The sequence below is a fragment of the Punica granatum genome, chromosome 1 (assembly GCF_007655135.1).
Source record: "Punica granatum isolate Tunisia-2019 chromosome 1, ASM765513v2, whole genome shotgun sequence".
Lineage (NCBI taxonomy): Eukaryota > Viridiplantae > Streptophyta > Magnoliopsida > Myrtales > Lythraceae > Punica > Punica granatum.
Genome location: NC_045127.1, coordinates 3728097 through 3740631, shown reverse-complemented (window position 1 = coordinate 3740631; position 12535 = coordinate 3728097). Strand labels below are relative to the sequence as shown.

General features: G+C 35.8%; 1 protein-coding gene across 2 annotated transcripts; it reads left to right on the top strand.

Moving 5' to 3' along the window:
* The first annotated feature begins 6287 nt into the window (after window positions 1–6287).
* On the top strand, window positions 6288–12407 carry LOC116189850 (GBF-interacting protein 1-like). Of its 2 annotated transcripts, none has more exons than XM_031519597.1 (10): window positions 6288–6555; window positions 7562–7605; window positions 8152–8248; window positions 8399–8522; window positions 8626–8732; window positions 8876–9163; window positions 9264–9531; window positions 9638–9926; window positions 10627–11076; window positions 11431–12407. In XM_031519597.1, exons 1-10 carry the CDS (start codon window positions 6384–6386, stop codon window positions 11716–11718), a joined length of 2127 nt encoding a protein of 708 aa, XP_031375457.1. In that variant the 5' UTR covers window positions 6288–6383; the 3' UTR covers window positions 11719–12407. The 2 variants fall into 2 exon arrangements, with proteins under 2 accessions (XP_031375457.1, XP_031375450.1); XM_031519590.1 differs by having other exon boundaries at window positions 6291–6555; window positions 11428–12407.
* Window positions 12408–12535: the final 128 nt, after the last annotated feature.

Sequence of the window (12535 nt, the reverse complement as noted above, 5' to 3'; positions counted from 1 at the left end):
TTGATTTTTTCATCTTCGATTAATTGGATTGGGGTGAATAGAAGAGAGTGACAAGTGTCTTTTTTCATTAAAAAACAAAAAAAATGCATGTAAATTTAAATTAGGAAAAATAACGTCAAGTATCACAACCATTACATATTATCTTAGTTTTATCTCAACGTCGATTTTTTTCTGAGATATCCTAACGTTAATAATTTTGTTTCAAATCTATCCCACCGTAAAAAATTCTATCCATTTTTTAAGAAAATACTGACGTGGAAAGTGTATGCGTCTCGATATAAGGAAAAAATTACACCATATATCCTAACTCTTTTGTTGCTTCTCAGTTTTATTATAACCTTTTCATATTTTCTCAATTTTATCTCAACATTTCGATAAATTTGAAAAATTATGAAAATATTGGAATAAAATTGAGAAAAAAATAAAAATGTTAGGATAAAATTGAGGAAATATTGAAAGGTTGTGATACATTGAGCAATTAACGGGCAACATCAGCATTTTCATAAAATATGGATGGAATGTTTACGACGGGATAAATTTGACACTAAATCACTAACGTTATGATACCTCATAAAAAAATTAATGTTGAGATAAAACTAAGACAACATGTAAAAATTGAGATATATGTTGTAATGTTCCCTTAAATTCATATTCTTTTTTCTTATTCTCTAGACCTCGGGAATATAAGAAAAATTTGATAAATATGCGTAATAAGATAAATTTTAAAAAAATTTGATCATTCTTATAATATATAAAGAATATAAATATAAATAAAGAATAAAGAATTCTTTTGAATCGTAATAATAATATCCCTACATATTTTATTTATTGCATTGCACATATACAGTAAATAAATTAATAAAAAAATCATGTCATGTATAATAACTACATTATATCATTTTATGGCTATACTTATACGTTTAAATTTTTGTATTTTAGCAAAAATTGATCATACTTATCATATAAAGAATTCTTTTGGATCGTACTAATAATATTCCTACATATTTTATATGTCATGTGTAAAAAAATTATTTTTTTTATCTTTTTATGCATCATAATTTATACTTATACGTCTACATTCTAATATTTTTTTCTCCATTTGCCTATATAAGAAGATCAATGGTACAAATTGATTTCATTGTTGATTCATTTTTCACAAACTTATAGAATGTGAACGTTTTCACTCTTTTTAGATGCATAATGTTCTCTTTTACTTAATATTATTTGCAAACTTAATTCAAATCATTTGATGCCGCTTTTGGACCCAATATGCAGCACAGGCATTATTTCCTAGTTAAAGTTTAAAATATATATCACTATGATCAATATAAGTACTACAAACTGGTATTAGCCAATAAATACTATAAATTAGTAATGAATTAATCATTGCAAGGAAGACTATTGGAGTTTTCCATTTTAAAATGAATTAAATTTATTATATTATATATTTCAGTTAATTTCTAATGAATAAAATAGGAAAAAATTGTTAAAATTCTTATTTTATTTTATTAGAAAATTTAAAATAACAAAATAAATGAATTATTCAATCGAAAGGACAAAAAAAAAAAAGAACTTGTCCCATTAACTTTTTCTTCAGTCTGAACCTCTTATTACTTCCCTACTACAATGATACCCATGAATTAGTGAATAGTCTTAATGGGTAGATTCTTTTGCTTTCAATAATCTTTCTTTTTGTATTTTAATATAAGTTTTTTCGTTTCATCCCAGTTAATTCATTTAGGTCATAATCACCGCATTTTATTTTACGTATACTATTTTAGATCTTAAGATAAACTTTCTTCTATTTTGTATATTATTTTATTACTGATAAAAAAAAGTATTATTTCTTCACTAATTTCGTTATTGCTATCATTAATCGATCTCATATTTTTATTTTGTTAATATTTATTTTTCATCTGCCATATCTAAGCAAAATATTAAAAATATTGAAGAGTAAATACATTTTTGTGATAGTAAAAAGTACTTTTAGAACTCTTCAATGTTACCACAAAAATAATTCATTAGCGAATTAACGAAATAGAAACAAATGTTATTTTATAAACCCGTGTAAAGAACATGTTAGCATTCCAGGAGTGATATATATATATATATATACATATATATTATTCTTAAAAAAAGAAGTGATATATACATATTATCTAGTCTAGATAAAGCGAAGGTGTTTATGTAAAATTCAAACTCTTTGTTGTCCATCTATTTCTACAACTATTGTATTATTAACTTGCACGTACTTTGAAATTTGATGAACTCACTTAGGGATGGATTTAGGGGGACTAGCTCCCTTGAGTCAGGTAAAGTTATAAAATTATTCATTCATATATTATGTCGAATTTTTGTCATTTTTTTTTATGAAATTATCTCCTTACACCTCCTTTTATTTTACAATTCCGGAGTTCCGCCCCTCTTTTGGAACGGAACACCTAGACTTATCCCTGGACTCACCAATGTCTAGATCTCCAAATTAACTCTTTCCCTTGAATTAATAATGCAAAAATCAATCCATAATCGGTGACGTAATTGGCAAAGCGCACTTTACTTGATAGATTTTATTCGTAATGCAAAAGTTCTAAAATCACTGACACATTGTATTAGAATAAAGTCGATGCCCTAACAACGAATTTTTTTAAACATCTATCAGACGCCCCCTTAATATGCAACGACAAAGAAAGTCAGGTCATAGGAATATGTCTGAAATCATCGTCCTTCCACATGATATTGCTAAGCTCGAATTGGAAGGTCAAAAGAGTCTTTTTCTCCCCCTTTCTCGGCCCCAACAAATATCAAAGCTCTCAAGTACGGCTTTTCCCCTTATCGGCCGATTAAATTAGAAATGTTGGATTGACAGAGCTTCGTAAATGCAGATTCATTGCTTGTATGTTTCTCGATAGGATGTCTTTGATTGAACCTTTAATCCTTGTCGTGTACTCGATTCGAATTATCATGTCATCCGTTTAAACTCCTGTATCGGAAAAAAAAAATCTTCATCCTTTAAGAAGAATCCGACGACTTATATACGGCGATACTAAAAGTCTGGGCAGATGATTGAATCTCCTATTATTTGCATTCCGAGCAAGTGAGATAATAGCATCGAATGATCAATTGGCGTAGATCAATCCAAATGGCACGAGTTCCACTTATAAATTTTTCAATTAGTAGTAGTCCAGTAGCCCCCCGTGGTACTACTATCCCCATTATCAATTATCATCGCATTAGGCCCACCACCTGATTATCATTCCCTCCCATATAAAAATAGAATAATATTATAATTAAACATACGAGAAAAATCTAATGAATTGGTTTCTGTTAAACAATGTTTTTTTTAAGAAAAAAGAAGTTTCTAGAACCTTGGTCAAGCTTAGATAGATTTGAGAATGTCGTACTAATAAATCTTTTCGTGGTATTGACAAAAAAAAAGCAAAATATTTTCATGGCAAATGAATTTCTTTCTTGCTAAGGAAGCAATTAACAGAATTAGAAAATATTCTATTTCCCATTGATAATTGTCGGATTGGGAAAGTGGACACCTTGCGCTAACATTAATTCATCGGATGGATTATCGAATGGGACTCGACAGGACTTCTTGTGCTGAATGCTTCACTCGAGTCAACAGTTTCTTACATCCTTCAAAATACCAAGATGGGTGTATATCGCAATGACATTAGCACATGTTCTCACTGATAATTTAATTGAAATTCTCCACACACTTTTATTAAATTTTCAAATTCCGTGTACTAAATTTATGAGTCTTCTTATAATCGAAAAAACTTTTAATATCTACCTCACTATAGTAGTATATACACGATATATATATATATATATATGTTTTTTTAGGCTCAATATTGATTCTTATCTAGATCCGACCTCCATTAACGCAAATTGGATTTTTCATAGAGCCGACTATATTTTTGAATTTCTCAATTTTGAAAGTTCATTCGGAAAATTTCGATGGACACCGAGAAATTGAATTTCGCCCAAAAAACGGCTGAACAAGTAAATAAAAGGAAAAATAAAAAATAAAACGAGAATGAATAAAGAATAGTAGAATACTACTATCGCCATCAATTTATTCATTAGTCACCGTTTTTGCCCTCAACATATTTTTGTTACCAATTAGCCCCAAACGTTGGCATTCCGTCTATCATTTATATCATTCCGTTAACTTCCGTGACGGAAAATTCATGGATGGCATTGCCTTTTTTCGTCACTGTTCCATTACGGAAGGGTATAAATGGTAGACGGAATGCCAACGTTTGGGGCTAATTGGTGGCAAAAATATGTCATGGGCAAAAACGATGACTAATGAATAAGTGGATGGCGACAGTGGTAGTCTACTCAATAAAGAAAGAAGGATGGATGTTTCGCCCAAATAACGTCTGATCCTACCGACTTTGTTGCAGTGCAAGAATGAAGAAAGAGAGAAAAGAAAGAGTAAAGAAAGAAGAAAGAGAGAGAGAGGCCCGGGGGAGGGGAGGGGGGTTGGTCGATTTGGCCACCATGGGCCGACCCCTCTACCACCTAATATTATATGTATTTTAAATTTTTTCTTTTTTCTTTTTATGTACTCGTATGGGTGTTATTTGAGCGAAATTCAATTTCTCGGCATTCGTCGAAATTTTCTGAATGAATATTTCAAAATTGAGAAATTTTAAAAAAATAATTAGCTCTATGAAAAATTCAAATTGAGTTAGCGGAGACTGAATCTCGATAAGAATCGATATTAAGCCTAAGAAACACCTTTGATTATAATTACTCGATTATTTTCGAATCATTATCTTGATGATTGCATTTTCGAAAAGTAATTCGGGGTCACCATTGTGTTCAGAAAAATGTTTTTCGGTCCCAAATATCTTTCCGAATTTTAAAAATCAAAATTGACTCACGTAAAACTCGAAAACGTATGTCTTACTATGTAAGTTTGATGACTATTTTGGTGATTAATACAATTTGATAGATTGGAGAATATATGCAAAATATGTGAATTTTTTAAGTTTTTAATGTTTTGGTAGATTAGGATAAATTGACAAACAATTTGATTTTTTGGCTCAAAGGATAATTCACATTTTCCACATGTGCCGTTGTCTATCATATAAAGAGATTTAACAGCCACGTCAATGCCATTAATGCCTAAATTAACGAGTTGGTAGATGGAGGAAGCGGAGGAAAATATTTTGATTTTTTATGCCAAAATTTAAAATGTTTGTAGGTCGAAAAATTTAACTAAAACTACTTGAAGTTTTAGATTATTTTCCCATAAAATAACGTGGTAACCGAGAGAAAAGAGATCACTCATCAATAGCTTTTCATAGACTAAGCAAAGCAATAATAATGATATAAGAAAAGCTATAATGATGTTTCTAGATTGTGTTAGTGCCCCTCCATGAGGGGAAAAAGGCTTTAGTACTCTCTTTATACATGTGCAGCTGAACTTCATTTTTCGGCACGGCTCGAACCATATTCAACATTTTTCCTCGTTGGACAATTCAAAATTATGCAAAGCTCAGTCATGAAAACATATCTACCGAGAAGTATAGACATCGTAAATCATGTCTTCAAATTCTGATAACATATCGCATATGAGAAAAATATTACAAGACAAGGTTGTTCGTAAATAGTTTGGCATAAGCATGAATTTCTTTTGCTAATGTTCTGTTTCGACTCTAACTAATGGGATAGAGGAAATTAAGGGTGTAAACATAAATAGGGCGACATCATTTTCGAAAAGGCCAATAACTGTCCGCGAGAATAATAACAACAATAATAAATGACAAAGTAATGCCACAAATCCTATAAGTAAATACAAATAAATGCGATAAATCAATAAAATGTGAGTGATTATATTCTTATTTGAGATCAAAAGGTTTCAGATTTCATAGAATTTTTCATCCCCATTTATTTTATTAGATTTGAAATCTCATTTGTAATCGAAAAATATAAAATAATAATAATATATTATTTTTAATAGATACATTATGAAGAGTGAAATTTCATAATAATTTCCCAAGATTTTCCATCTCCTTTCCATGTGTAGCCCCTTCCCCTTGTATTTCCCTTTCCTTGACTAAATACTGCCTCCTACCCCTCTCTCTCTCTCTCTCTCTCTATTCTGCCTTTCCACACACACACACACACACACACACATACACATGTATATATATCATCACTCTCTCTGTGTCTCAGCCAGCCTCCTTCCTTGTAATGTTATATTGTTGGGTTTTTTTTTTTTTTTGTTGTTTTTCTTCTTCTCATTTATATATATAAAAAAATATATTCAAACACACATACATACCCTCTCTCTCTCTCTCTCTCTCTCCCCCCTCTCTCTCTCTACCCTCTCTCTCGCTCTCTTTCTCCCTCTACAGACCATGAGCAGCAGCGGCGGTGGCGCTAGGGTTTCGATCCCGGACAATGTGCGGAAGACGATTCAGAACATCAGAGAGATCAGCGGGAAGCAGCACACTGACGAGGATGTCTACGCAATGCTCAAGGATTGCGCCATGGATCCCAACGAGACCGCCCAGAAGCTCCTCTATTTAGGTATATATAATATTAATAATAACAATAATAATCACCGATGTCTTGTTAATCCCCCGGAATCATCACTCCTCTCCCCCCCTCCCTCTCACTGTCGATTCGTGCCGCCGTCCGTTTCCTTCCCGGCGCCGGGATCTCTCTCCTTGGCAGTGAATGAGAGTGTTGGATGTTTGGAATTCTTAGCTCAGCTAGCCATGTGGCGGTCGATGTGAGGGGGCCTAGGGCCCTGCTACGATTTGCACTGCTGTTGGTGTGTGATAGGGTTTTTGCTTGCTGCAGAAGCTGAAGGAACAAGTGGAAAATCAGTTGTGTCCTATGTCACTTGTGGTCTGATGGAAGGCTCTAGAGAGGATTAGGGAAATCTACTTGTTAGCTTAATTGATATTTCGGGCTGTTACTTTTAGTTACTATTCTTTCATCGTGATCCGTCTTGCTACTTGGACCATCAAAAAAGTTTACTTTATGAGCTCGAAAATTGCTGTAAAATCGTATCAAAGTTGCAGTTGTATCGCGGCAGGTTTAAAGATGTAGTCACTATGAGCGGTGTATGTACTCTGGCAGACACATTGAAAGATATTTTGCTATTCCTGGCATCTATCTGGTGTGGTGATTGCTGACTTATACTATCTGGTTTGTTATCCTGCACATTTTCTACCAAAGGGCAGGGTTTAGCATTAGCATTGATTCTTGTTTTGTCCTCTGGTCCGCTGATTCATGTTAGCACAATGAGAATTTCTGTTGCCGTCCATAATGCCTGAGTTTGTACGGGACTTGATACCTTAGTTTGTGGTCTTGAGCCCCACAGCAAGTGTGAAGTGTTTGTTGTGAATTTCGGATGATGGGTTTCTCAATTCTTGGTCGTTGATATTTCCTGCATGCCTTTGTGAGTTTGGTTGTTTATGATCATTTGACTAGTTTCTATGCTTCTTTTACAGCCTACTAGAGTGGAAGTTTGTGAACTTACATGTTAAAATTACTGAAGTTAACCGATTGCCTTTTTTCATTGTAGACACATTTCATGAGGTCAAAAGCAAACGAGACAAGAGGAAGGAGGTATGGTTTCGTTTTTTCCTTTTCTTCTACTTCTACTTTTTGTTGGCCGATCTGGAATTATTTTTAATATAATTTTATTGATAAATATGCTTTTTTTGGTCGGTTACGGGGAAGCTTTATGATTATCCGTGTGTGCTAGATGTGAACATGTGTTGTAGGTTTATATATCCTTCACAGGCGAAAGAAATTGTCTGTGATGTCTGTCTTGAGTTTCCATGTGTCCGCATGTCCGCCACATCGGAATAAAACAAAAGTTGATTTACCTAATACTGCAAAAGTCACATAACTTCAAGAATTAAGATGTGCTCAAAGCTTTTTGAACTGTATAAATGGGCAGATGCATTCTACCACTTTCTATAAATTTTGGTGAAAGAGTGGTCTTTCTTTATCCTACTTTTGCTGAATTGTTCCTTTTATAGGTCATTGTATGGCAAATTGATGCTTGACTTTGATCAATGCCTCTGAGTGATAAACTAAAAGCTTCGTTATATATTGGATCTTATAGAATATTTAACAAGGTCATGCTCTTTGCTTCTATCATTGCAGACTACAAATAGCAAGGTGCCTGATTCTAAATTGACATTGGATCAGGGACGAGGTGCTAGGGGCAATAGAAATCCTTCTGTTAGCCATGCTTCATCTGGTATATATCTGTATTTATTTCTTATTTCATTCCCTCTTTTTTTTTGTGTAAGGCACAAATCCGCGGACTTGACTTTCTTTCTTGTTACATTCTTGTATATTCTACGTGCATCAATCTTGCTTTCCTCTAAATCTTGTTCTTGTAATGCAGGAGGTCCGAAGAATCCACCATATCAAAGGGAGAAAAGAACAAGTAACTTCACAGAGAGAGGTTCTGGACCTGCTCCTTTGCCCCAGCAAAAAACTAAAGATAATGCAGGAACTCATGTGACAAAGTAATTGAATTACAAAATTACAGTGAACTGCGAATTGAAAAGTCAATACTTGTATGTGTTTTGGGTGTCTTTAACCTTGTACCACTGTTTTAAATCTTTTCAGAGCTCCTGTTGTTGTGGCAAATGGACCTTCTAATTTATCTAATGGCATCTCCACTTATGCCCCTACTCCGGAGTCTTCTGTGGATGATATTGTTATAGTCTCTGAAGGTAGGCCAACTCTTCACATGAAAAAGCTCTTAGGTGCATACCAACTTGTGTGGCTGCTGTTCTAGCTAAAAATATAGTTGCGCACTTCTAAGTTGCGAGGAATGGTTGTTCGACAATTTGACTGCCTCTTTCTTCCATTACAGCTTCTGCTTCTGGTGTTTCCTCTGCCTGGGATCCTGTAATAGCTCCCCCTCTTCCCCGGCAGTCAAGTGCAGGTCCAGTCAAACGTGAAATTGGGCTTAAGCGAATGCCTTCTGCAAATTCTGTGTACAAGAAGAAGGTTACCAATAAATCAGAAGCAACTGAGAAGGACCAAGGCTCTCAGCCTCCGCAGCCATCATTTACTGTAAATGAGGATCAATCTTTGACCACTGATCCATCTTCAGGAAAGGTTGATGGGCCAGTAGAAGAGGCTTCCATCTCATTAGAAGGTATGCTAGAAACAGTTTGCTTGAGCGTTTGTTCATTGGCAAAGTCTTTTTGATATATAGATTTTAACAACTTTTATGCTTATTCATGTTTATGATACAGTGATTACATCTAAGGTTGCATCTGTGAAAGTTGAATCGGGCTCTCAATCTTTGCCAACATCAACTGTCACTGATAGCCAACATGTCACTTTTCCTAACCACTTTCAAGTCTCTGAAGCATTCAAGAATGGCTTGACTTTCGGAAGTTTCGATGCCAATTTTGGAGCAAGAACTGAGGTGGTTACTGACCCAGTTGGCAATGATAAATCCAATTTTGTTGCCGAATCTTCTCAAGAAAGTGATGAAAATGTTGAGGAATCTTCTCCAAGGTTGGTATAAAGCCCTGCTGAAATGTTTAAACTTGAAGCTCAATGTGTGATCTCCCAAGGTTTATTATAACTTTATTATTAATAATTTTGTGATGATTTGTTTCAGGAATCATCTTATTGTTGATATTGGTGATCATCCCCAACCCTCATCTCTTGGACATGAAGAGGTGCCGCCCTCTTCAGAGGAGAAAGTTTTAGGCAGTGGGGACTTCACACATGGAGAGCCAAAGCAGGACACTCTGTTGCCTCCAGAGGGCCCTCCAAATCCTGTCGTACAAGATGGCCCCAGCAATAGTTTTGGTTTTATACCACCCATGCTGGCAAACCCAAATGTTGTCCATTCTGAAGGATCTGAGCCTCAAGCAAGGGACATTTCTCGCCCTTCATATTTTGTTGTAAGCCCTTTCCCCTTCTTTTTTTTTTTTTGTACAGCTCCGTAGCCATTCCCAAAGTCATGTGTATAACATAAGAATCCAAATTGTCTATTAACTAGGTGAAATGTCTTTTATAGGTGTTAAAGCATAGCATGACTCTGCTTGTTCTTGCTCTATACTAACACTGTTGCTGCATGGTTAGCTGGAAATAGTTTTTGTTGAGCCGAGTATATGTCCGGTTTCTCAAGCATAAATATTTATTTTCATATGTTGGAAAATGCGTTCATATGTCAGTATTATATGCTATATTGTTGAGCATTACGCATGCGAGTTTTCTGTATCTTCCTCTTGAATATTTGGTTTTTCAGAATGTATGGCGGTTTGTATCAGGATTTTTCATTCTTTTCTGGTCAGATAGTTCCGTGTTTCTTTCTCTTATTTTAATGATCAATATTGCATTTCTTGAAATTGTGAAATGGGAATGCTAGTTCTGGTTGAAGGAAGATTGAGTTGGATCCTTGATGGTTGAAACCATATTTCTTTCAGGAGAGTATCTTTGTTTTTAAAACTAACGACGAAGCATTATGTTTGTTGTGAGGTTTGTTTTCTGATTTTATTTATATTTTCTTTCTTGCTATGTTTTCAGATTGACCTTTCTCTATATCTCCTTCCATAAATACTTCCACATTTTATTGATGCTGTCCATATTTGTTTACTGCAGAATGGGAATGGTCCCGTCCTTTCTAGCCCTAGTCCAACTCCGACTCCTGCTGCACAGAGTTCCATGTCCGTGTCGCCACAACCCATCCCTGTTTTCAGGCAGCCCTATCCTCTCAACTACTTTCCTTATGGTCATTATCTCACGCCGGTCTACATGCCACCTATTCATCAGCTTCTGAGCCACAATGCGTTTGCCCAGCAGCCCTCAGCTGGCAATTTATATCTGCCACCAACTATGTCTGCTCCTGGGGTCAAGCTCCCATTCCCTATGTTCAAGCCAGGAACTAATACTGCCACTCCAATTGGAATTCCTTCCGGATATGGTGGATATGGTTCCACTTCAATGGGCTACACTGCTAGTGCGGCTGTGACGTCTGGAACTTCTGCCAGTAACGAGGATCTTGCAGCTTCTCAGTTAAAAGAAAACCATATCTACTCGACAGCACAGCTGGTATGTTCACAATTCTTTTTCCTTTTTTATTTTTTCCTTTGCTATGTTCTACATGGCATGAAATTACTAACGGAGAAAACCGAAGATACGTTCCAATCCATTCTTATGTGGTTTCATTCTTACATTATGAAGTCAAAGTCTGGCATGAATTTTTAGTGACCTAGTATAACATGGTTTCTTTTTTGCCTATGTATGGTAGTAGGGTTGTGAAATATGAATGTCTGGTAGTTCCAACTGAGAATGAAAACCCCACGAAACCAAGTGGACCCATAAATTAGAGCCATAAAGTTTGTATCTGTGATAAATCTCTCCTTTCTGAGAGACGAGCTTATCTTTGCTATGTCATTGTAGCAGAGTGAAGGTCCAGCTGTCTGGATTCCCCCACTTGGTCAAGACCTCACGAGCCTGCAAGTGAACTCATTGTACAACCTACCACAAGGACAGCACGTCACCTTCTCTCCAGCACAGGCTGGTCATGGTGCCTTTGGGATGCAACAGCCTCCCCAGACCATGGCTGGTGCCCCTACTGCCCATCCACTTCTTCAGCAATCTCAGGGCGGGACTGTGGAGACCGTTGGACTACCCTCTGGTGCTTATCAGCTTCCTCAACACGCTCAGATTAATTGGAACGCTAATTTCTGAACAGGTAAGAGTTTTTTTTTCCTCATCAAAGGGCAAACAACGAAGTCTCGCATAAGAAAGAGTTGTATCAGTTTGTAACAGAGGAAGGGAAGGGGCTGTTGCAGTATTCTTTATACTGTGCCTGTTGAGAGTGTAAATACGCAAAAGAAAAACAGCCCAGGGATATTGGGGTGATTACTTTTGGGAAGTTGGGGGAGATATATTGTGCTGCTGACCTTTGCGATCGAAAGGAAGGAGAGGATTCTTTTGTTTCTCTTTTTTTTTTTTTTCTCGGTTTGGTTTGTCTACCGTCGTCTCTTTTGCCTTCTTCCGATCTCTGCTTTTGTGTAGTGAGCCACTTGCTTAGTTTGAAAAAGGGAAGTGACTTGCTTAGTTCCTTCTCGAAGTGAAGTACTGCTTATTATTTTTGCTAAGGTCACTGGGAGTCGAGGAGAGTCCGATAGAGGTTAGGTGGGATCGCCAATTTTTCCTTTTTCCCTGATGTCTCACCTGTACAATAACTCTTTGATAGCAGCAAGAAGTGATGAAGTATACAGCTGTAATTCGTATGATGGAGGACTAGAGAGGTCGTATTTAGCTTCTAATTTAGCATTGCATATTGATGGAAGTTTTTATACTCTGTTCGTTGGTGATGCTTAAGATTAAATGATGACAGCTCTTTGGCAATCCATTCATTGCTGTTCAATTGTGATCTGAGGTGTTGATTTTTTGAAGTCGTATCTGGTTTCTGATCCGAAAGTTTGTAAGTTAAAGCAGCCGCAGCTGCAGCTGTCTTTATGCCTGAACAGATGCAGTACGGCTTGTATCTGCTTGCTGT

Bases quoted from the DNA above. Each gene is read 5' to 3' on its own strand.
- LOC116189850 (XM_031519590.1), top strand. From the start codon at position 6,384: ATGAGCAGCAGCGGCGGTGGCGCTAGGGTTTCGATCCCGGACAATGTG. The intron at 8,733-8,875 runs GTAGGCCAACTC...CTTCCATTACAG, and splicing joins TATTGTTATAGTCTCTGAAG to CTTCTGCTTCTGGTGTTTCC. The intron at 11,077-11,427 runs GTATGTTCACAA...ATGTCATTGTAG, and splicing joins TCTACTCGACAGCACAGCTG to CAGAGTGAAGGTCCAGCTGT.